Source organism: Etheostoma spectabile, chromosome 5 (assembly GCF_008692095.1).
Source record: "Etheostoma spectabile isolate EspeVRDwgs_2016 chromosome 5, UIUC_Espe_1.0, whole genome shotgun sequence".
Taxonomy (NCBI): domain Eukaryota; kingdom Metazoa; phylum Chordata; class Actinopteri; order Perciformes; family Percidae; genus Etheostoma; species Etheostoma spectabile.
Window position 1 is genome coordinate 23,525,405 of NC_045737.1, and position 24,003 is coordinate 23,549,407.

At 40.7% G+C, this 24,003-nt stretch overlaps 1 protein-coding gene across 24 annotated transcripts in view; it reads left to right on the forward strand.

Annotated features, from left to right (window-relative positions):
* The first annotated feature begins 1,796 nt into the window (after positions 1-1,796).
* Positions 1,797-24,003, forward strand: part of rimbp2b (RIMS binding protein 2b) — a 98,810-nt gene continuing 76,603 nt past the window's right edge. For 14 of the 24 annotated variants that reach the window (XR_004332247.1, XM_032517297.1, XM_032517300.1 and 11 more), the window contains exons 1-4: positions 1,798-1,928; positions 2,422-2,515; positions 2,606-2,737; positions 16,131-16,268. Coding sequence is in view for 22 of the 24 variants with exons in the window: in XM_032517297.1 (XP_032373188.1) it covers positions 2,450-2,515; positions 2,606-2,737; positions 16,131-16,268 (336 nt within the window). In the remaining 2 variants the exon portion in view is untranslated. Of the gene's footprint in view, positions 1,929-2,421; positions 2,516-2,605; positions 2,738-7,895; positions 8,514-16,130; positions 16,269-24,003 lie in introns of those variants that run through there. The other 10 variants (XM_032517318.1, XM_032517320.1, XM_032517321.1 and 7 more) reach the window with 5 other exon arrangements.

Sequence of the window (24,003 nt, forward strand, 5' to 3'; positions counted from 1 at the left end):
GTCTGATCTCTGTACATCAGAGAACCGTGCTGACATTGAAGCAGGAAGTGTGTTTGTTGCGTTAGGTTAGCAGTTTATGCATCCAAAACTACTGTTAACTAGCCTAAGCTAACTGTTAGCGCGTCTTTATGACTTTAGTAACGATTTAACTAGGTCATTCATGCAGCCTGATGAAGAGAGACAAAGAAGTATTGGACAGATTATACGTATAAAACAGATGGTTTTCTTCAAGTAAAAAGTGAAGGAGTGAACACATTTATAGGCAACTCATTTTGAAACGTCACATCATTATCTTATATGAGATAATTAGATGATGAGCATAATGATGAGCTAGCTAACGTTAAAGCCATAGACTATTAACATTAATATTTACAGTCTATGGTTACAGCTCAGCCAAGGAGGACAGTTTACATCTTTCGCTGTCAGCCACAAACACATGCTCTACGCTTCCATATTTGAAGCTGAGTACCATACATATCCATCATTATGACATCTTTGGGCAACAATAACGGACAGCGCACACCAAAACAAACTAGATTGATAAATAGCACTAAAGGTAAGAGGAACAATATGTATTTTTGATTTTGGATGGAACTGTTGTTTTAAAGACACTGTAACAAGATGGTCTTTATATCTCTTTTTGACATAATAGACATGGTTTATATATTTGATTTGCTGATTTATTTGCCGAATCATAACATGATAAAGACAGCAAGCAACACAAAGCAATTTGTTTTGTACTTCGTGGAGTATATTATTAATGTAACATTGACATGGTAACTTGGTGAGTAATGTTTGGCTCCCGTCAAAGGTTTTAGCCAGCACCAAAGGACCACCAATGCTAAAATGATACAAATTGAGAGACAGAATAGCAATTCAAATCCACTCTGAATGTGTTTATTAGCAATTTACCAAACACCTGTTGAACAAGCAGAACATGAACTTGAATAGGAGCCCTAAACTAAAAGTTTTATTGTCCAGAGTCAGGTTGTACTGAACTTCATCCCTGTGATTTTAACAATAGTATTTAAATATTAATGTAATGTGTAATTAATGTAGCAGTTTTGTTAATGTGTTCCATTTATTTAAGCATAATAGGCATTTCTGTTTATCAAATTGTCAGAAATTACAGGCAAATGCATATATTTCTGTCAAATAAGGTAACGCAGGCCATTTACTGTACGGACCATCGTGGTTTGTGTGTCACCCCCCAAAGCCCGATTCTGAGTAAGGAAAAACCCTGAGATTATCTAATCAGGAGATGATCTCATAACAAACCATAAACTGACCATAGCCATATACATGTGTGTAATTGGGGAAAAGACAGAAGTATGCTGATATTTGTTTTCTTTTTCTTATTAAGTTACTCCCAGCTCAGTTAATCGTTTTAGGTAGTTCAGGTTGTCTACTTTTACTTCTACTTAAGCACACACACCTACACAATTATATATTGCCAATCAGAAGTTGTTGACAGTGGTCGGTTGTCAAATTTTAACAAATTGCCCAACCCTAGTACAAACCATGTTACACTTACTGGGTGCCAACATCCTGTTTTTAAATATTGCAGGAATTGCTCATGAGTGTGCAGATATAACCTTCTAAGCCTTTATGTTTTAAAAGGTCTAGAAGTGACTCTCATTTAAAGGTTGCAGAAAGATTTGTTCTGTTACTAGGTGCACTGTATGAGGTATGTATCGGCTCTTAAAACGATAAAAGTGAATTGCATAGTCCAATAGAGTGCTTGGTCTAACTGGAATTGGAGCTGACTGGGAAGGAAAATCCAACAGCTAATAGTGTCTTCTGCAGAGTTTTGGAGAACGCTGGCCTGGATGACCCAGTGGAAACTGTAGTGTTACTAATGACCGGCCCACTGGACGTTTTAATTGCTGCCTCATTTCTGCTGGAGCCTGGTTTATCCTGCATCTGAGGTGGGTGGTAGTAAAATATAAAACACATCTTCTTGATTTTGAACAGTGTTAATAGTCTGTGGACAAATTATAGCCTACAGCTACTGTGAATCACAATTAGAAAAAAAGATAAATGAAATTTTTAATTGTGGACTCTAGTCCAATTATGTAGACAATCTAAATGTCTTCTTTATATAACATAGTTTCAACTAGCCATGCTTTTCAAAACCTTGTAGCGTTAACAAAGCAAAACAAAACCCTACACTTTTAGTCATTTCTACAGGGACACTGTTAAATGGTTTACTTTTCCACATTCATGTGATACATTTTTTTTATGAAATGTGTCCTCTAAACATACATCAAATGTCTTACATTCAGCTTTTATCTCTTCTTTGTAATCATTCAAATGTAATTTTAGATGGTTTCATAGTTTTGTGCATTTCCTGCGGCAGCTGTGCCGTCTCCTCAGTCTGTGTACTAACAATAATCCAACATCCATTATTATGTAATACAGATATTTATAATCTGAACATGCTGGAGTTATGACATCATCCGGCACTGCTGACTATGACAAGCGTTTGGGGAAGCATGCAAACCGTTCTGTCATGGTAGGTTATTGCTCGTAACAAACAGGGATTGTATCATTGAGATGTAATGTGATTGCATGACTTAACTTGATATCTGTTTTTATGTGCCAGGGGACAATGGGTTGTCAGAAGACTTGCAAGATGGAGAAACTCCTGAAACAGTCGCAGTGGGAAGTAGCATGGAGCCAGAGACAACGGTTAGGCACAGCAAAGAAGAACAGCCGGATTAGAGGCACAGATAAGGTGAGTGTGGTGTGTTGTTTGAATGTGTGTTGGTTGTTAAGCTTTCGATGAATAAGATTTGATTCCGCCGTGTCTGGACACTGGCGGGATCAGCACTTGTTGATGCCTGCAGCCATAATCTGACCTCCCCTTGCACTTCCCAGCCAAGGGCTCTTTCCTGTCACCAAGGCTCATCATTAACAAATGCAACCATCCGACTATCGTCTCTTATGCCGTTGATTTAACTACCAAACATAAAAATAATGCAATGCTTTATTAACTGTAAGTGGTGTTTGCTTGTGAACAAAGAGATTACCTAACATGCCATTATGTAATATGGATTTGATTAAATACAGCATAAAATATGCAGTATCTACAAAATAATTGCATTTGGGCGGGTTTGCTACATGTTTTGCATTAGTTTATAATAGTAGATACCCACACCTACATATGTATGTTACTAATAAACTAATTACTTATCTAGTTACCTTGTTTGTAACCATAATATAATATCAGTGCTAGCCTTGTGTAGAAACACTGACATTTTTCTTTATGTACATTTTCGTGGCAATCGTGGCAACTACTGGTAGTGCATTCCTATGTACAATAGACTCACAATTGACTTAAGACAACATAACCAATTTTATTTTGCAGTTCAAGCATCATATTGCAGAAATCAGATGATACAAAATTAAATGCAGTTATTAACCAGATGTGCAAAATGCAGCTGGTTTGGTGAATAGCCTAAGTAGTTTATATCATTGTCCATTGGCAGATTAATTGTGTGTGTGACTATGTGATAACATGCATGGGGATGTGAAAATGGGTGTTTTAGAAGGGTACTGTAAATCATTTTAAGCTGGCTCATCTTAGTTCCCCTGTTGCCTTGATTAAAGATATGAGTTAACTATACTTAACTTGAATAATTACTTCAGCGTAAAAATGTTAAACTGAGTTAATTCCCTGAACTTGAGATATTAAGTTCAATACAAAAACTGTTGAGCCACGCTGACTTACATTAGAGATATATTAGTATATCTCAATTTGAAGAGTCAGTTCTTCATTTGACCTGAAGTACTCATAGCTGCTTTAAAGAGGCTCCAACAACATGTGTCATTGCTCACAGTAACTGAGTTAGGATACTAACCAATACTAATCATGACTTATCTTTATGTAATAAAGACTGGGGCTGCACAATATGAGGAAAATATGCGGTATGCGATAACGTTGAATATCGCGATAACGATACTGCTTGTGATAAATAAACAGATATTATAACATAATCAATTCTGCATTTCTGCTATCAGTATTCTTCTAAAATACAACAAATTGCTTGTCGGAAATACTTTCCAAGCATCTTTTATTGAACAAATTGAGAATTGAATTGAATATAAAAGACACCACTATTGATATTTTCTTTCAACTAAGACAGAAAATCTCTGATTGTCTATCTTGCGATAGATGTTGCAGCCTTTCGCAATGTGTGTATTGCACATGTTCATATTGTTATGACAATAAAAAACAATATATTGTGCAGCCCTATTATGCCCCTGACACACCAACCAGACGGCCGACCCTCGACAGAAAAGGCAGTTGGACTAATCAGTCTCCCCGAGTTGGTAAAAAAAAGTGCCTCGGAACGCACCAAAGCGACGAGATGTAACACATCTCCATAACAGCAGGCGGCAATAATCTGTATTGTCGCCCAAAATTAAAACGGGCAGCTGATTGGACAAATGTGTCATGTGGGTCTGGTTTCTCTGGAAATTCAAAGTCAGACTGTCATGGCGGCTTGTTCAGAATCCGATCTCATATTTTACTAAAATAGTTCACCGAACTGTGTTTCTGAAAACATTTTAAGCGAGAAATAGGCCATGCAGTCTTCATTTCAGATCGACAAAGGTCAGTTTAAAAGATTTTTGTCAGATTTTGAGAGACTCTAGTCCCACTCCTTGTTTCTGGGTTTGCACTCCACCAATCAGATTGGTCATTTGAGTCCGACTGCCGGCAGTGCCCGCCTTTCGACCGAGCATGTCAGGTCGGCCAAAATGAAGGCTGACGATCCCTTCAGACCACTCCGGACAGACGACGGCACAAAACACACCGAACAGACTCAAATCACTGACCTCGCCAGACTGTCCGACGGACAATTATCGGGTTAGTGTGTCACAGCCCTTAAAGACATATAAGTTGCCATTTCCATATGAAAAAGGGTCTCCTCAGTTTCAACTCTCAAACAAAGCATGCTGGGAAGTCTGCTAAAATGCTACACAATTTCACAATTTCCCTTGTGATAAAGTCTCATCTTATTGCAAATTATCCAAGGCTGATGATGTTTCTTTAGAAGCAAATTTTATTGAGTTGAGTGAACTCTCAGCAGTACATTCATTCAACACAATTCAAGACTAATAACTTAACTTAATAAAATGTATATATTTACATTTAATGTAGTTAATGCTAACATATTAGTAAATTCCATTAAATTCCTGTATGATGTTTTATAGTGTAGGTTGAGGACTAAAGGGTGACACTGAGGTGGATTTTCACTCCTGTCCCATCCCACTCCCACAAAAACAAAACTCCTGTCTCGTCCTAATCCCCGAAAAATGACTCCCATCCCGTTCCTCTATGATGTTTTTGTTTTATATTAAAACTGCATATTCATACATAAAAATTGCCTAACCTACTTTTATGAATCCCAACCTACAACCCTACATTTCTTATGGGTACTTGTAAAAGTCAGTCCTTGTCTCTGCTGTCTGAAAAATGTTAGATTGGGCGCCTGGGTAGCTCACCTGGTAGAGCACGCGCTCATATAAATAGGCTAAGTCCTCTATGCAGCGGCCATAGGTTCAACTCCCACCTGCGGCCCTTTGCTTCATGTCATTCCCCCTCTCTCTCCCCTAAGACAGTCTAAGCTGTCTTGTCAGAAATAAAGGCCTAAAATGCCTGTTCATAATATTAAACAGCTTGATTAAATTGCATAGGTACAGTCATTTGCTTATTTGGACATTAGGAAAGGAGAGTGTGAAGCCGTATCAGGTACCTGCAAAGAGAGTAGAAGGGGTTTGTAATGATACAACCTTTGCCTATTAATCCATTGACTTGTCCTGCTCACAAGATGCTTGTTTTGAAATCACTTGAGCCTTCAGACAGGATAGTGATCTAGAAACGAGAGACATGCAAGTGAAGTGCTCAGTGGAGGCTGTTGGGGATGGTATTGCCTCTGCAGGCGTGCTACCGTGCGAGTTCCCTGCAGCCACAAATGCTAGCATTAATGCCCTGCTTTGGAATGGGGAAGAATATGGCTGTGATGAACTCACCAGGAGGTTATAAAATGCATATGATTGCATTTGGTTATTAGACTTTTGTGAATTTAACACCAAATGCCACTACCTGTTTTGGTCATCATATACACGTTATTAAGAATATCTTGTGTAAATCTTGTCTGACTGCATCAATAGTTATCTGCAAATATCTGTTGTTTATTCCTTTTTATTTGCAGCCTCCTGATATATGACCTAGCTTAGCTTATCATGTTGTTGTTTTTGCACCGCACACAGTTTTTGTTAATCTGCAGAACCCTTCACAAAAAGGGAATGTCAAAACAGTTGTTCACACCTCCAAATGTGTCTCAGCCAGCTAGTTAAGGCCGGCCCGGAGCTGCTGGTCTGCCTTCTGACATCCTCTGACAGCTGTCTGAACACGTTTGGTTCCCTTTAACGTTCTAAGGTAGGCAGGCATCCTCTGAATCATTATTCAGAAAATAATAAAATAAACTAACACAGGACCAGCAGTAGCAGTATGCACCTTACATGGCTCTGCCCTCCCAAGTGAGAAGTCAAAAATGCCTTGATCCCGTTTGGCTCAAACAATATTTGCAGTCTTTTTTCTTTTCCACTTGACCCAAACTTTGCAGGCATTTAGCTACAGTATTTGAGCTTTGCAGCTTTGATAAAATACAATAGACCTAACATTATTCTCCTTTGTTGAGATACATTCATCACTTCTACATTCATGAATAATATAACAAAAACAGATTCATAAACACAGTTCCTTTGCCAAAATGATCAAAAAAGTGCTATGCTTGCAGTTCTACTTTGTATGCTGCTGTGTTATGGTTTAAGTTAATTTACTAATGGCCCTAGAGGTGATATAATCTGCCCAATGTGAGTCGAGTGCAGATTTGAGACGCGCATGAATCAGTTTGCAACAAATAGCCAACAAACGAGAGACTTCTGTTATGTCAATACAGTAAAAATGGATCTATTTAACGAAGTTCGTTCACTGCTGGCTACAAGTTAGCAGTCAAACACAACAAAGGCTGTCACTGGAATGGTGTCTCGAGCTAATCAAACAATCGTAGATAGCTAAAACGTTTTTGAAATGATTTCCATCTTCTGTTATTGTTTTTAATGAGAAAAGTTTATTATTTTATGGTTTTCACAAATTTCAGTATGACACGTATGCCGTAAACCGTTTAAATCTAAGCATGTGCAACTCAAATCGACACTCAACTCACATTGGGCAGTGACAGCGGAGTTGCCCATAGCGGCTGATGTCGTAGTATAAACATCAGGTGGGCTTCCTTCCCATTGTCAGAGCTCAGCACCTCCCCCTTTAGTGTTTACAAACCAGGTAGAGGACATGAGCGGGAACATTCATCAATCATGTGGCATGTGGCGGTGCCTTGAGTGTTAAATAGCCGCTGTGCAATGTAAGCTCTCAGTTGGGATTGCAGAGAGGGTCCCGCTGGGGGGGGGGGGGGGGGAGGCTTCTTACAGAGGTAAGGAGCTGCTGTGGTTGCTAAGCATCCACACTGAGGAAAGCATATCTGTTTTGGGTCTTGCTTCTCCTCTCTCCTTTTCCCACAACAGAGTGCACCACCACTGTCAGCCACAGAGGGCATCCATACTGCACCCTCTGCCTCTCTCCTCCACATCTCCATATAGTGAAAAAAAAACCAGGATGGCCCAAATAATCCCCATTAATACCCTTCTGCACTTGATTTCCTGATCTGCGATTGGATGGTATGGATATAGCTGCTGTTTGTGATAGCTGATTGGTCTGGTCCACCATTCAGTGAGTGAGGGTTTGTCAAGCTGAGCCTCCGGGTAGCCTCTATGGCATAATGACCCATGACGAGGCAAGGCAGAGTCCCTGTATCAGCGTGCAAAAAAAAAAAAAAAAAGCCGGTAAACACTGCAACAAATCTGAGAGCAAAGACCAAGGGGGACGCCAGAGAACCTCACATGACCTTGCCAACTTCAATCATGGCTGCTCATCAGTGGTGGTTAGGTGGGCAGGCGATACGATGGAGCACACGGCTGGAAGGCTTTATTGACAGGATTGTCTGTGACTGCTGAGAATGGGACAGAGAATGACCAATTCTGATTAAGGAAGACGAAAGACATCCTGGAGAGGGAGCGCTGCTCAGTACTGCTGCGCACTGCACTGCCTCTGCACCCCTGCGTGCCTGTGTCTGTGTGACTTAGTGTGTGTATGTGTGTGTGTGTGTGTGAGAAAGTGAGAGCGAGAGAGAGAGAGCGAAAGGGGGCGTGTTGGTGTGTGTGTGTGCTCTGCTGCACAGCCACGGTAGTGTGAGCTGAGTAATGCTCGCTGGCTGTCTCCCTCTCCCTTTGCTGCTTGGCTGTGCCTCTTTCTGCCGAGCACTGATGAACCATTTTATGCTACCGAGCTGCCATAGCCATCATCCCGGGTTCAGCTGCTTTTCTGTCCTTTCAACACAGTAGGAAACACCTGCCACTGCATCGGTCCTTTTACAGCCGCTGCTAAGGTACTGTACCATCTACTGTCTGCTGTCAAACCGTGTGTGTTTTTCTGAGCAAAGGATTGTTGTGTTGCCTCTGCTGCAGGATCCCTGTGCTGCTGCCGCTGGAGGGATAAGGATCATCATAACATGTTTTAGTGTTTCAGATTCTTAGCGGCTACAAATATTGAAATGTAATCTTCTGGTAATCGTACACATGCAGCCCTCCTACCCTTAAATGCATTTCTTAAGAGATGGATAAGAGATGTTTTGAGGTGTTCTGCACAGGAGGGTAGAATGTCCAGCACCGAGAAGAGCCAGAGGACATTGCACATCATTTGCATGCAGTGAGGATTCACTGTCATATTGTTTTATTGAGTTTCCCGTCCTAACTGAAAACATGCTGCAGTGTGTAAAAAGAATACAGAAGTCAGCATAACAGGAGCAGTGTGTTTAGCTATTGTCTGTGGGTGATATAACATGTTTTTTAGGGTTGACGTTGGTTCCGGTTGTCACTGCCATGCCTGTCAAATAGCGCTTTCTGGATGCTAATTGGTAGACAGCAGTCATCTAATTTTGATCAATTAGCTTGCATGGATTTTGTCAAACATTTGTGCAGATTATCCATCAGTGTTGAATCCCAGTGGAAGACATGTTAACCCAACAGCTGACACTGTATCATTGGTGGTATTTATTTTTTTATTTTTTTTATTGCATACTGAAAAGGTTTGTTTGTGTGTGCATTCTAAATTGGCACTGTGGGTTGTAGAGGGCATTCATGAATATTTAAAAGGTATAAGTGTTTCTGTATGTTGTGTCATCAGCTACAGAGCTCAGTTTGCAATGAGATCCTATAGGTGGCAGTAATGAGAGCAGAGGGTGGCAGTGGGGATAAACAGTTGAGGCTGAACTCTGATTTTCACTGTGCGAAAATATGTCTGTGTTTGTGTGTGTTTGTGTGTGTGTGTGTGTGTGTGTGTGTGTGTGTGTGTGTGTGTGTGTGTGTGTGTGTTTCTGCTGCCTACCAAGGTCACTCATTTGAAGAGCTCCCATAATTAGGGTTGTCAGTCTAGACCCACACCTCGGATATGGGAGAGTACTCACAAACTCTCATTCATACTGTAGCTCCTCCTGTCCACCTTGACATAGCAGGCATGGCCATTCATCATTTCACTTTTTATCCCTGAGCTCCCAGAAAGTAACTTTTATCTTCACTATGCACAGGAGACGGATATTCATATTTTAACGCAAATTTGTTTTCTCTGCAATTAATTTGAGGGAGAGGAGGCAAAGGGTGGTGTTGGTGGTGGAGGGAGGTCAAGGAGGGAGGCAGAGTACTCTTGAGCATTTTTTTTCTAATCCAGCCCTCGGTCAAATAATATATGCATAAAATTCTCCCTCTAGTAGCACCAAATGGGTGGGGTGTACTGCATTGGGAGTTCAGACATTTTGTTTTTAGTCGCAGAAAACTATACTGAATTTAAATCCAAAATCTGTTTTTTATAAAGATAATTTAAATTGACTATTAAAGAATTGTGATCAGTATTTACTGTGCAATATTTTTTTTGGGGCTGCACAAACAAAATGCGAACACAAAAATGATTATCAGCATAAGGAATAATGTGAGCCTGTTAACAAACCGTCTCTTATTTACGCACCCTTCAGACAGGGAACACAATTAGCATTAATTTGGAGTTGTGATTATGTCCAAATGGAAGTTCAATATTCACTCTCTTTCCAGCTCTATTTTTGTCTTCAGCCAGTCCTGATGGAAATATCTTGCTCTTTAGGTGCTCTGCTGTATTCACTAGCTAGTCAGTGTCATTGTGCTGTGTGTAAAATGAATTTATCAAAGATTTCTTTTGCTAAATAACCTGCTGTGTCTTGAAGTGGGGAGATGAAAAGACTGACAGTGAACTGAACAGTAAGGTTGTGGGCTGTCCAACTAAAACAACAAGCTGAAAGACTAAAATGCTCAGTAGGGGTGAGAGGAACTGTAGTTGGGTGATAATTCTCAGTGTGTTTGTCACTACAAGTGGCCCCTTTGACAGAGTAGACTTTTGATCCATTGTTAATATAAAATTAGTAATTGCAGCAGCTCAGTCAGTGCTCCCTGGTGGACAGTTTTTGTAATGGAGAAAGTCTTTACCTCAAACATATGTTTGTGTTATTTCTGTATTGCTATTATTTGGACCTTACACACTGATACTGAAATACATGCACATACCAGTATATCTGTAATAAGCTAAAAGTATAATATTGCCATGCTGTTGTATCAGTTAGGCTCTGAAGCTATGAAGCAGGTTAAAAAAAATGCTGAGTGTTCACTAGAAGTAGTAATGATGCTAAGTCATTTGCAAATTCCCTTTTAAAGCTGGTCTGTTTAGTGTAGGTCTAAATCAAGATGCTTAACACTCAATAGTAAGCACATGTTGTTTAGTTGTAGAGTTTTTAACCTCGGGTGGTGTCACAATAAGTAACCTTTTGGGCAATGCAGAGACGGCAGTTGGCAAAAAAAGTTGGGATACAAATATTTGACATTTTCTTTACAATACCATTCCCCTTCAGTAGGTGATTGAGTTGCCCAGATGAAATCCCATAAGGATGCATTAGCCTCTCCTGTATGAGTAGTGTCTACCTTGCATTGTGGATAAGCTGAATAGTAATGGTAGTATGACACATTGTCTCCAGTGCAAGTATGTTTGAGAGACAAAAGTGAAAGGTGAAGTGCTGTGGTGCTGAACATGGCTGCTCAACCAAGACTGTAGCAGTGTAAGAGGAGCATAACTCAGCATGGCCCTGAGTGACTGAGCCCAGGCAGTAGTAACAGCTGGAACACTGCTGCTGCTGCTGCTGGCGCCTGGATGTGGCCTGGATAAAGCACGTGACCCCGCCACAGTGTGAAGCATTAGTGATATGAACAGCAGGGTCCACGGCCGCCGTTACATAACCCCATCTTCACCCGGAAATCTCTCCAAAGATGGCTCCAGGAGACAGAGTGACAGCAGAGTGAAAGTGCATTATCATTGTAAGCAAGCGCATCATTTGCTCAGATTGTTGGACTGTCCGTGCATGAAAAAGCAAGCATGGGTCTCTTGTGTGTCCAGAGGGTTTTTTTCCCATGTGAGGGCAGATTTATGTAGATGTTTTGTGCTATATAATCCCCCTAGATTAGATCCACTCTACACACATGTTCAGTGCATGTACATGTTCTTGTCTATATAGGTCTATCTACTTGCATGTTCACTTTACACCAGCGTGTTTCAGTTTGTCTTATTCTTTACACATGTGCATATATGTATGTTTACAGCATGTTTGTGTTACACCATAGCTCCTGCGGCTAAAATGTAATGTTAGTAGATATGTTGGGCCAACTGTCGACATGTCGGCAGTTTGACTGACTGCTGTAGTCGGGCTCAGACAACCGTGGGAGGGACTGGACTGCTGGACTTCTCTGGAGGTCGGAGGAGAGTAGCCGATAATCACCTCAGGGATCTGACTGCATTCATAATTGATTGTGCCTGGAGTTGATCAGGGCTGTCCACTTAGTCAGATAGACAACACTGATCTGGTGTAAACAGCATGAGATTACATGAGCCCCCAGAAATTAGTTGTATTGGTTCATTGTTAGGGTGATGCTATTTTGTCACTTCACTTTTTTGTCACTTTGTCACTCACTTTACAGATATGACTGACAGCTGCCACATTTTCACAGCAGCAAATGTTTGCATTAAAAGCTGCAGGCCCTACCCTGGTAGTACTAAGCTTATGCTGAATGCTTTAGCTTCATCAGTTTTACATTGTTATGGACAGGTTGTTGATTGTCTTTATAGGAATCAGTGTAGGAGAGAAGGACTGCAAGGCAAAGGGCCTTTTTGTTCCACACCAACAATATTTGAGTTAGCACTAGTCAAACAACCCAAAGCATATTTGAAATATATATATTATTTTTTTGAGATTTCTGTGGCTTTTTCATAGCTGTCAGTCAAATCTGTGTTTGTGGTCAGCTCAGTGAGGTTGAGGGCTGTTTGGATACATTCTGAAAGATGGACGATGATGCCCGAGAGTGGGGGCTGGGGATGATTATGCGGATCTTGCCAAAATCCACAGACAGTGATTATTTGTCAGGATTTGCTTTGTAATAAAAAAGCTTATCTCCACAGGTTTATTCTCGGTCTCTACCTCTGTCTCTGTCTTTCTGCTTACAGGTTTTGCTTACTGTGTCTGCTTTGTCCACACTGCACTTACATTTTCTTTAAAAAGCAGTATTGTGTTGAGTTTTTTGTTGAGGTTATTTTAACCCAAACTTCAAAAATTGTATTTTTTTCCAAAAAGGCAAAAGAGAGTGATTGTTAAACACCATGTCCAATGTTCTTTATATTCTTGCTTCTTATATTCTTATGTTGTTTCTTCATATCCTTTATACGGACACGCTCTACTCTGTGTGTTGTCCACCATGTTGGAGCTTAATTGCAGTCTTTTTGATAACATGTTATTGGCAGGCAGTGCTACAGACACACTGCCAGTCAGCTCAAGGAACACTTGCTGTTTCTACACCACTTTTAATGTTGAGGATGATTAACAAAATGATAATGTGCTCCAGAGTTAATGCTTTGTGTTTTATGTAGGGATGTAATTGACTCTAATGTCCCGATCAAGTGGAATTTCACAGAAGATTACTAGAAAAAAATAAATTGGCTGTGCAGTGGGTGCTGCAGCACAATGATTTCTTTTTTGCAGTGATTCATTTTTGTTTACTATATGATAGGGCATGCTACATTGTTCATAGGTCTCTGTGGGCTTGGAAAGCCGGCTGTCCAATCCACTGCCTCCGTGCCGGCCCATCAATGAACAGGGGCACAGGGTAATTGCATGAAGAAGCTGTAATAAGGTGGATTGAATTAACTTTGCCCTGACTAAAATGAATTAAAGAGGCCGTCATGAAATACAGACTCCAAAACTGACTCATTATACCCGCTCAGCGACATATATCATAATATACTGTGTTATCTTAGAGTTGCTGACAGTCTAAGAGTAAGGCCCAGCATGACTTTTGTGGAAATGTCTGTATACTGACAAAACAAAAAGTGTCTAATTCTGCTTAATTAGAAATGCCTGCCAGAATTTTCATCCCAGAATAACTGAAAACAGAAAGCTTACCTTTGGCTTTGACAATCATCACAAATAATGAGCCCATACTGAAATGTCATTCAATCAAATCCTGATGTGTGTTTCTGAGTCAGCCAATCACATACACAGTACTGAAATGTTTGTGACTGTTGCTTCTCAAAAATTGTAGTCTTAAATAACTATAAGTGAAATGAGTCAAATTATTGATTAGTTAATGGTCAGAAAATGAATAACTGTTTTGGAAAGCTATTATACGTGGTTTTTCGAGAAGAAATATTGAACTTTGCCTAGCTTTAGCTTGAGTGTGTTCAGTCAGGCTTCAGAAAATCGTGGTGGGTATTATTAAATAATTGGCAGATTAATTGATAAAGAGAATAATCGTTGGTTGCAGTTCTATGAATAACTCCTTCTGAAGTACAGTCTGTGGACAATTAAAATTGATGGCCCCTTTTGACCAAACAAGAAGTTGTTCGGACACTTTTGCTTATATTGAAACACAGGCACAGGATGATGTCATTTTCAGCCAAGGCCACAAATTATTGAATGAGTAGTTAAATAAGTCTTTGTTTCCGGAGTGAATGGCAGCTGATGTTGGGGAGAAGAGCTTTTCCATTTGCACTTTTGGCCTGCTGAGCCAAACTATGCCGCGCTGATTTGCGTTTCCTTTACCAGTTTTAGTGACCAAAACTCGCCTCACCAACCAGTGGTGATGTCTCGCCGACCGCGGCCAAACCATAACGACCCCCCTTTCTTCTTCCTATGTTGCGAGACTCAACCTAACTCATGTCTGGGCTGGAGACCAGAAAGATAGATGCTTTTAAAAGTATCTGTGCTGTTTACAGTATTTATGTAGCTTCTCACTGAATCTCTGTGGTTTAGTTTATCTCCTGTGTCCCAGTTTATATGTTCGGATATCTGTCTTATTTCTCTCAGGCTTGTAACAGCAGCCGTGGCCCTGAAAAGCCGCGCCACTGAAAACACACCTTAAAGCAAGTAGCCCTATTGTGAATGCAAATTGTTATTGGCTGAGGCACTGAGCCAAACCAAGCAAAGCCTGCACATGTGTATGTAAAACCCCTACTGCTCAGCACCTATAAAGGTTCACATGGACAGAGTGTCAACAAAACTTTAGGAGTAGTGCCTTGTGGCAGTGGTACGGGGCACGACAGAGACAGTCTTTGTCCAGATGTCTATATGCGTTTGGGAGGTTACGGCACTGCCTCCTGCCACTAGAAACAAACACTAATTGCTCATTGGCCCCGGGTTGGAGATGTGCAGCTGGGGACATGTGGCTAAAAATAGCATTGCTTGTTCCCATGAGTGGCGGGCACACAGCACCGTAGCATTAGTATTCAGCAGTAAAGCATTGCATGAACAAAAAAGGTCATCTTCTGGCCATGGCCACAAATGTCTGGGGGGCGGGTTACAAAGCGACACCAACACAGGGTTGGTGAACTGCGAGCAGCACCTCAGGCTTTGCCCCCATTTGGACTGAGCCACGGTCCTCTGCCTGAACACTTGCAGTGAAATGTCACATGGAAACAGCCAAGCGAGTGTCATGACATCCTGTGTTTTGTTTTGTAGCCCAGTAGCATCCATGCTTGTTCCATGAAGTCTTGCGATGGCCTTCCATGCTTGAGTTGAGTTACAGCTCTCCCTCTATGACACAAAAGCAGCATCTGGTTCCACCTGATTGGAGCTATGAATAATTTAATAGGGGGCATTATTATTTCCAGCCAGCTCCACTAGCTTGGCAATAACAAGCAGTTTAGGTTGTGCTATCAGCGTTGCTGGCTAAGTGGTTGAACATGGAGAGAGGATGTTATTTTACCTCGATGGCATCTTAGACTTGTGTGGGTTTGTAAGTATCTGGTTGAATGAGTGCTTAAGTGTTATTTTCCATTGAAACACTTGGTCAACATGTTGTTTGCAGATTTTAGAATGTGAGTAAACAGAGCTGTGTGAAGTATCTGGATAACTGGGAAAATACAATTAACTCACCATACCAATCACTTGTGACGTGCACAGATTAACAAGCACAGCTCAGGATGATTTTACACCGGATCCGTTATAAAAACAATACATATTTCTTCTGTTTTTACATTGTATGATTGTTTTAAACTAGGTTGCACATTTTATTTTCAATGAAGCAAAATTTTGTGGAATGCTGTGTCCAACGTCCAAAGCAGCAGGTGGTCTAGTAGACTGAACTTGTGAAGATCATTAAAGGGAGAACACACTGTTTTCACTGCATCAATGTAGCTGTTAGCGGTGTTTCCTGTCAGACCACCTGCTGGCTCTGAGCGGCCACTCACCTACACTCAGAGTGCTAGCAGATTTCATCACCAGTGGGACCAACAGTGGACTATTTGGAATAAGTTATCCAAAAACTGCACAATCAAACTGTAAAACCACCAACAACATGTACAGTATTAGTATTACTATATTGATTTGACTAAGATGATTTAAATGACTTCAAGTTTTGTGTTCGTTTGTGTATTCCCCCCACCACAGCTGAGAAATGAAGTGTTACACCACCAGCTCCCAGGTGTGCAGCGTTTGGACAGCTTTCGTCTTCTGAAGGACAACAGTAGATCTCTGAGACTCAACCCTGAGACCCTGAGCCACCAAAGACAAAAGCAGAAGTTACTGGTAAGTTCTCTGTGTGAAAGAGGAGATAAAGGCTTGTTGATGCTGGACTGGGCATGGTCCATTAGGTGCAGTTGAAGACTGCTGTGGAGGCATTTGCTTTGAGCAATTGTCTGGGTTTTATGTCCCTCTCTCTTGTGAACCACAAGTTATTTTTTCCACCAGTTGTCCCCAGTTTAATTTTGAAAAGAGCTGTGCTCGCTTCTGCCTCTGTTCATTTAGAGTCATCATCGGGATTAATCAGGGTCAAAGTGCGTCTATATTTTATGACCCCTGACCGTGTCAGGTAAAAGTCAGGAGACAATGCCTCTTAACTTAAAGGCATGTGTATTCACCTTACCCCTGTCTGAGGAGGAGATCAAGCTTACAGGACGTGTCTGCAGAGTTTAAGTTACAAAAAAAATATGGATGACTTCATGTAGACATGAAGTCATCCATATTTTCCTCATGAATAATTAGCCTAAGAGGTAATTTTAATTTTTTGCAGGAGTTGCTCTCGGAGCCTCAGAGACTTTGTTGTGTACTGAACTTAAAGGGTAACTACCGTTGTTTTTCAACCTGGACCCCATTTCCCCATGCAGTTGTGTCTAATAGACTGATGTGACCAAAAAATTTAAATTTAAATTGGTCCAGTGTTGAGCGAAATCGCAGTGACGAGCCGCCGCAATCCAAGCTGCAATGTAACCTAATGGGGCAATTGTGCAGCCTTGATGTTTTTTCCCACTAAAAGTGATTTTTTTGTTGTTGTTGTTGTTGCTCCTGACATGCTCAGATTGATATTAAATTATCGCTCTCAGGATGTGACTTTTGTCCAAAGACAGCAATGTGGAGAGCGGAATGCGAGTCGAGAAGAAGGCATTCTGGGAGTTGTTTTGCAGTAGGCTACAGAAATTAATGGTTTGTGTTATCTAAATGATGTTCAATGCCATGGCTCAAAATTTAAATGATATCCACAATGTGGATGAAATCATTATAATTAGATGGCCACCCATATTCATTTGAGCCAGAGTAGCCTATAGTCTATAGATGAAGTATACAGATGAAGAGCGGAAGAGGAGAGAGAGCGAGAGAGAGAGAGAACAAGAGAGAGAAAAAGAGAGAGAGGCAGCATGGTTTTGTGTTATGTCGTGTTATGATTTTCAATAAAAACGATGGTTCTTTGGCCGGGTTAGCTCAGTTGGTAGAGCAGGCGCACACATATAGAGGTCTACTCCTCAATGCAGCGGCCGCAGGTTTGACTCAAAGGTTTGAGTCAAACCTGCGGCCCTTTGCTGCATGTCATTCCCCCTCTTTCATGTCATCATCTGTCCTGTGGAAATAAAGGCCTAAAAAAACAATGGTTCCTATTTGCTCATGTCTCACAGCACTGTTGATTAGAGGGGAAAATCCTGACATGGTGACACAGCATTGTGTGCAAGGTAAATCACTGGCCACATCCGGACCACAGATATCTGGCAGCAACAGGTCCCACTCCTGAAAACATTTTCTTTGGGCATATTGGCACCCATGGGTGCACCAATATCCCAATCCTCGCAGCCCTTTGGCCCCTACTTCACCCTCTTGCTGCCTCTCTCTCTCTCTCTCTCTCTCTCTCTCTCTCTCTCTCTTTCTGTAATGTTGTACTCTGGCTAAAATGAATACCGGTGGTCATCAAACTATAAGAACCGCATCCACATTGTGGAAATTGTTTAGATATTGAGATAACAGGAGCCTATCATTTCTGTAGCCTACTCCAAAACAACAGATTTCCAGAATGCCTTTTTTCTCAGCTCATGTTCCACTCTCCACACCACTGTCTTCGGACAAGAAGTCACCTCATGAGATCGATAATGTTGTCAGACAATCAGCCCATCAGCGCAAACAAAAGGATATAGACTTGGTGTTGGGTTTGGCCGTAATAGTACCCCTAAAGTGTGAATCTGTTCTTACTGCTCATCTGAACCAGTTCTGAGTTAATTATTTATTGATTTTTAGAAATATATTCAAATGAAAGATTGTCCTTTTTGTTTTGAATGATGAATGATTGGTCAACACAGTGTATGTTGATGCTACTACAGAGCACTGGAGAAACCCATCTACTGGGGTCAACTGCTATAATCATGTTTAAATGTCCAAAATAAGGCGTATTGTTCTTTAACAATCCGGTTTAAGTACTGTTGTACCTGTTTGGTGTCATTTCCTATGAAGCGAGGGAACTCAGTAGCCATGTTGTTAAAAATGCCGTGGACAGTAAACGGCAGGTTTCCAGAGCGAAGCTGGCTTTGTCTTCCCCTGGCTTCCTCTAGGCTGCGATCTCACAGCGGAGGCTGCTTGTAATTCCCCCGGCTTCCCCTGACGTCTGTGGTTCAGTATGAATGAGCTGCATCGATTAGACCTCAGTGTGGTGCCTGTGTAAGGGGGATGAGTCGTGTGAGTGTGTGTGTGTGTGTGTGTGTGAGCGTGCGTGCATGCGCGTTTTTGTGGGGCTGCTGGCTTTCGCTCCTGTGTCTTCTCAGCACTTACCAGACTTGTTGTTTTCACAGAGGGCGATGTTATGGGGGACATCTTTTGGCTGAACCATAAACTGAAGCTTTGTTTTTAGCAGCTTTTTCTTGTGTGTTAATTAGTGCTGTCAAACGATTAAAATATTTAATTCAAATTAATCGCACATTTTTATCTATTCTAAATGTCCCTTGATTTCTTTTTTGACCATTGTTTTCTCATTTTTATGCTCTTACCAACATGGAAAAGTGGATTGGCTTGCTTTGTGCAAATGTTTTTTTCATTGAAAACAACTTTGGCATTTAGCCAACTGTAGTGTTCAATTTCAAACTAACATAACACTGTCCATCAATAAAAGGGTGAAAAAAGTACTTTGACAAGGGGGTGGGGGGGGCGGAGAATTCGCATCAGCTGTGTGCTTGGCCATCAAGTGTTATTTCAGACTGGTCATTGACAAAACACACAGATCACTTTGGTCTTGTCAATGGAACCAATTTGCAACTTTTAGAAAGTAAACTTTCCATCCAGAATCTTATTGGCATCCATTTTGGCGTCTCGCGCTAGCCATCCACTCAAAACGTAACGTTACTTCTTTCTGGCCGGCTTGCAAGCTCAACCAAGTGTGTGCGGCGTGCCTGTTGTTTTGTTTCCGATCTAGCTAGATCTGGTGTGGTGTTGTACTTTTTGCTGACGTTACTAGTTGTTGCAACAGCATGTGAAAAAAAACTACAAAGTTTGCTAGGCCAAAATTAATGAAAAAAAATTGACGCTGTCAAAATGGGTTTGCATTACCTCCATTAATAACGCGTTTAACTGACTGCACTAGTGTTAATTAACATTTACCTTAAGTGATATTTCCTAGTGATCTGAAGAGAGATCAATTTAATTGGCAGTAATGGAGGTATAAGAAAATAACAAAGGTGTCGGCTGTGTCATCTTTCTCTTTTTATGTTCCCTGGTTTAGGTTTGGATACGTTGCGCAGACTGTACAGGAACACACGATTAACTCACACGCCTTTCACATCCCTTGAGCCTTCTTGTTACTGTAAAGTATGCCAGCTGTAGTCCATAGAGGGGGCGAGGTTAGCAGTACTGGCTGTGATTGTTTACATAATGAGGGTGGTGTGAACTTTATTTTAAAACTCTCCACCTGCTTGTGACAGCGCTACTTGACAATTAGCTTGTCAGCTTTTCTTCAGGGAAGTGCAGCATTTTCAAAGTGAAGTAAAAAAGTACAATGTAAAAACATTTACTCATCTGTCAAACTCTTCAAATTCTGTGTGAAGAACATTTTGCCTGTCTTTGGACAATTTACAAACAGAAGGTTTAATGGGAATTATTGAGTTTATGGTAGTGCTTGGCAGTTGTTGCCTTCATTCAGCCCTAAGTCTCCTGCTATTTATAACATCCTTGAGCAAGGTCCGGTTAGACTAAGGTTCTTCCCTCTTACCTGTGGCAGTTGCTGGGAAACGAGCGCTTTTAAAGTCGACTTGCACTCTATTGTGTCATTAATCTGGTGTTTTGCACCGCTCAGTCAACAGAGAAATGGACTGGGAGGACCAAGGGTATTGGTTAGGGGGTAGGTGGGTTGGAGGTGGTGTTGTTAGTTCCCTGAAATTGAAAAACAACCAACAATGGATTCTGAAAGATTGGCGTAGCATCAGTAATTATCAACCTACGTAAGACTGAGTGAAGTGGTAATGAGGCACTTCTTCAGCAAGCTCCATTAGTCTGCAGCTCTGTTATCTTAGGATGGAGATGCAATCAACAAACTGCAGATGCATTCTGGTAAAGGTATCTTTCTCCTTTACACAGCTGTCTGCTCCTGTTATATCTTCCCGTCTTATGCACAGTGTTTTTTTGTCTTCCTGTGAGCAATCTTGATAAAAGTGATGTTTTTCTTTTTAGCTTAGAGAAAAAAAACCTAGAGATTTTGTTTTTTCTACATTTTGTTGCCCCTTTGTGCTGACGTGGGAATTTCACAGATACAAAGTTATAGTTGTTATTCTGCAAAAGTTGACATTAACATAACATTTTCCTCTGCTAAAGGACTTTTTAAGTGTATGACAGTGCAGTAGTTTTTGAGATCAAGGAGAGTGGCAGAAGAAAGAATCCGTTCTCTGTCTTCAGTGACTTTCCTGCCTATAAATTATGCACCTATAGTTTTGAAAAATGATGTCACAGGAATATAGTGTTTCAGTCACATTCAGATATAACACATAGTGCTTAATATTTTTAGTATTATCCTTCTCATGTTGCGGTGATCTGGATCTGTTGCCAAATCAGTGCATGCAAACCAACAGAACAGAAATCTTCAACCAATCAACTATTGTAGAAAGTGAGAGATGTAGGATTTTCTTGCAGCTCTTCTTCAGAATGCAAAAGCAACAAAACATAAACGCAGCCCAGGTTTACCTCCCAGTTATTTTCCACCAAAGCCACTGGATTTTTTAAAAGAAATGTAGAATGTAACTTTGGCTGTACAGTGGCAATTGAGGCCAAAAGTGACACTTGTCTACCTGATGAGTCTGTCCTCCATGTTTTCATCCTGCTTTGCTGCAGGGTAAATTGGCAGGCTCTCCAGGGTGTCAAAAAATGAAAGAGGCATATCTGTCAAAGACTGGTTAAAGCAAGGTTTGAGCATTTTTTAGCATTAAGCACATGATAGATGTGAGTTGTGTGAACAGATGTGCTGTTTAAAGTAGAGAAGATTTAGACTGATTTACTGCCCGATGAAGTAATTACATGTGTGATATTTTGGCAAAGAGTTAGGCAATGCGATTCTCTTTTTTTACCTTTGCAAAAGACTATTTCTGTCTTCATATCTATCGGTTCTCTTCCTGTGCTCTGATTGGCCCACCTGCATGTTGGAATGCTGAGCATGTGACCCCAATGAGATTGTCATTGTCACAGCTGACTTATTAGGGATGTGAACAGTTTCCCCTTGGTTAACTCCTGCCCTCATAACTATTCATCACCGGAAGAAGGCCTACAGTCAAGCCTACAGCTTTAGTTGGGCTGTGCTCAGTTTGATGATCAAGTGAGTCATCAGGCCAAAGCACATTCATAAATATGTATCATGCAGATTGGAAAAATCACTTTGCAGTATGGATGTCATAGATTGTGGGTAGCCATCATGTTCTTCTAAACAAACAACAAAAAATATTCCCTGATGTCAACTTAATGTGTCATGTTCTCTCGCCTACACAACCATCAATGTTAGATTTATTATTTTTTCATATTTCTTTTCATATTCAGAAAACATAACCAGCACACAGAAAGGGCTGAGAATCAATCTCCTTCCTGCTTTGAGATGACAGTGCTAACTGCTTTTGGGCCACATAATGCAGATTTCTTCCCCCCTGATTCACATTAGGTACTTAATCATGTAAACATACAACTCTCATGAACACACAGTCTGAAATGTCCGCACGGTTGGACAGGATGGACGAGCAGGTGTAGATTTGTGGTTTTGTAATAAAAAAAATGTTTTGAGCATTTTGTGGATGTATTAATGTGGGAGGCCCCTGCGCTGAGGGCCAACCTCATGTTTACATCACTTGTAATGAAATTAGAGCCGTGTGGCGCCCACACTACAGGCCTCCACTGATCCTCTAATTCAATTACCCCCCTTATTAACGCTCAGATGCTGCTGGCTGACCCAGGACCGCACACTGCTTTTGCTACACAACATTCACTCAGCAGCCACTCCTGCTTCTCCAGTGGACTGACTAGTTATCTGTCATTGTCTTACAGATGTTCAGAGAGCACCAAGGTTTTATCTTGATACCAGTGTGTTTCTTTATTACGAGTGTAGTAGCAGCCCCACGTCTGCCAAGTACTGCTCAAGAGGGAATGGTTTAGACACCTAACATTTTGCAGCATTTGTGATAATCTACAGTAAGAGTGGTGCATGTGTTTTTTTTCCCTATTTGCCATGTTTCTGTCACATATATTCTTGCAAGATCTGAAGTGATTTTCCATAAAAACACTAGGATGTAGTTAGTTGAAGTTAAATATTCAGACATTCAGCAAAATGTATTTTCAGTACTCGTAGTAGTACCAATATTACCATAAATACAAGTCTTCACCAGATGTGTTAGGCAGTGTAAGACAAAACTTGACTGATGTTGCACAGGTGCCATTTTTTTCACTTCAAACTATGGAAGTAGAATGAGAGTAGAATGGACATTCCCATTAAAGTCAGCATAGCAGGAAGATCAGAGCGGTGGCCACTATTTTGTGTTTTATGTGTTTGATTGCAAAGAATCGGGACCGTAGCAGACTAACTTCTGCTTAAACTTTCCTATAAAAAACGCCTTGTGCCTTAAGTGCCTTAAGTGAGATTTTGCAACCAATGAGCAGTGGCGTAGGATGAAGCATGTAGAGGGGTCTTTTGTGTGCTCTGTCCATGCATTGCTGCTAGAAAGGAATTGAGGACTGCTGGATTTATTTGCTTATACTTCTATTGTAAGTCATCAAGAAAATAGAATTCTCAAACTAGTGAGTGTGACACACAATACGCCCCCACAGGTGAGTGTTGTCAACATAACAACTAACAACAGTCGTCATTTTTCTTGAACTAATCAAATGACCATCCAAATAGTTTAATGTTTGTTCTACTCTCATTCTAATTTCTGTGCTTCAAACTTACTTTATTTTCATCTGGACCTTGTCTCATTGTCTGCACAATCTTCTTTTCTTTTTTTTTAAATTATGCAATACGTCCCCTTGAGCTATTATGGCGTGTTTTTTTGTCAACACCTTATAAAAATGTAACATTCAATCAGGCCTCCTTCTCCATTACATACGCAAACTGCAGTTGTTAAAGAAAATATATGAAATATGGCCATATTATATTATATTATTATATTTTTCCATTTTCAACTGGCCTTATGTGTGTTTCACTATTCATTTACTTCGGGACTATAAACCGTAACAAAGCTTTTATTCAATTTAGTCTAGATAAGGTTTCAAATACGAATTGTTTCATTATTTTTGATTAATTTAGGTATGTAAATGGTGAAATACTGTATGTTACAAGATTTCAATTCAATTCAATTTTATTTATTGTATCAATTCATAACAAGCGTTATCTCAAGACACTTTACAGATAGAGTAGGTCTAGACCACACTCCAGAATTTACAAGGACCCAACAATTCTAGTAGTTTCCTACAGAGCAAGCAACAGTGCGACAGTGGCGAGGAAAAACTTCCTTTTAGTCGGAAACCTCGGTCAGACCCAGGCTCTTGGTAG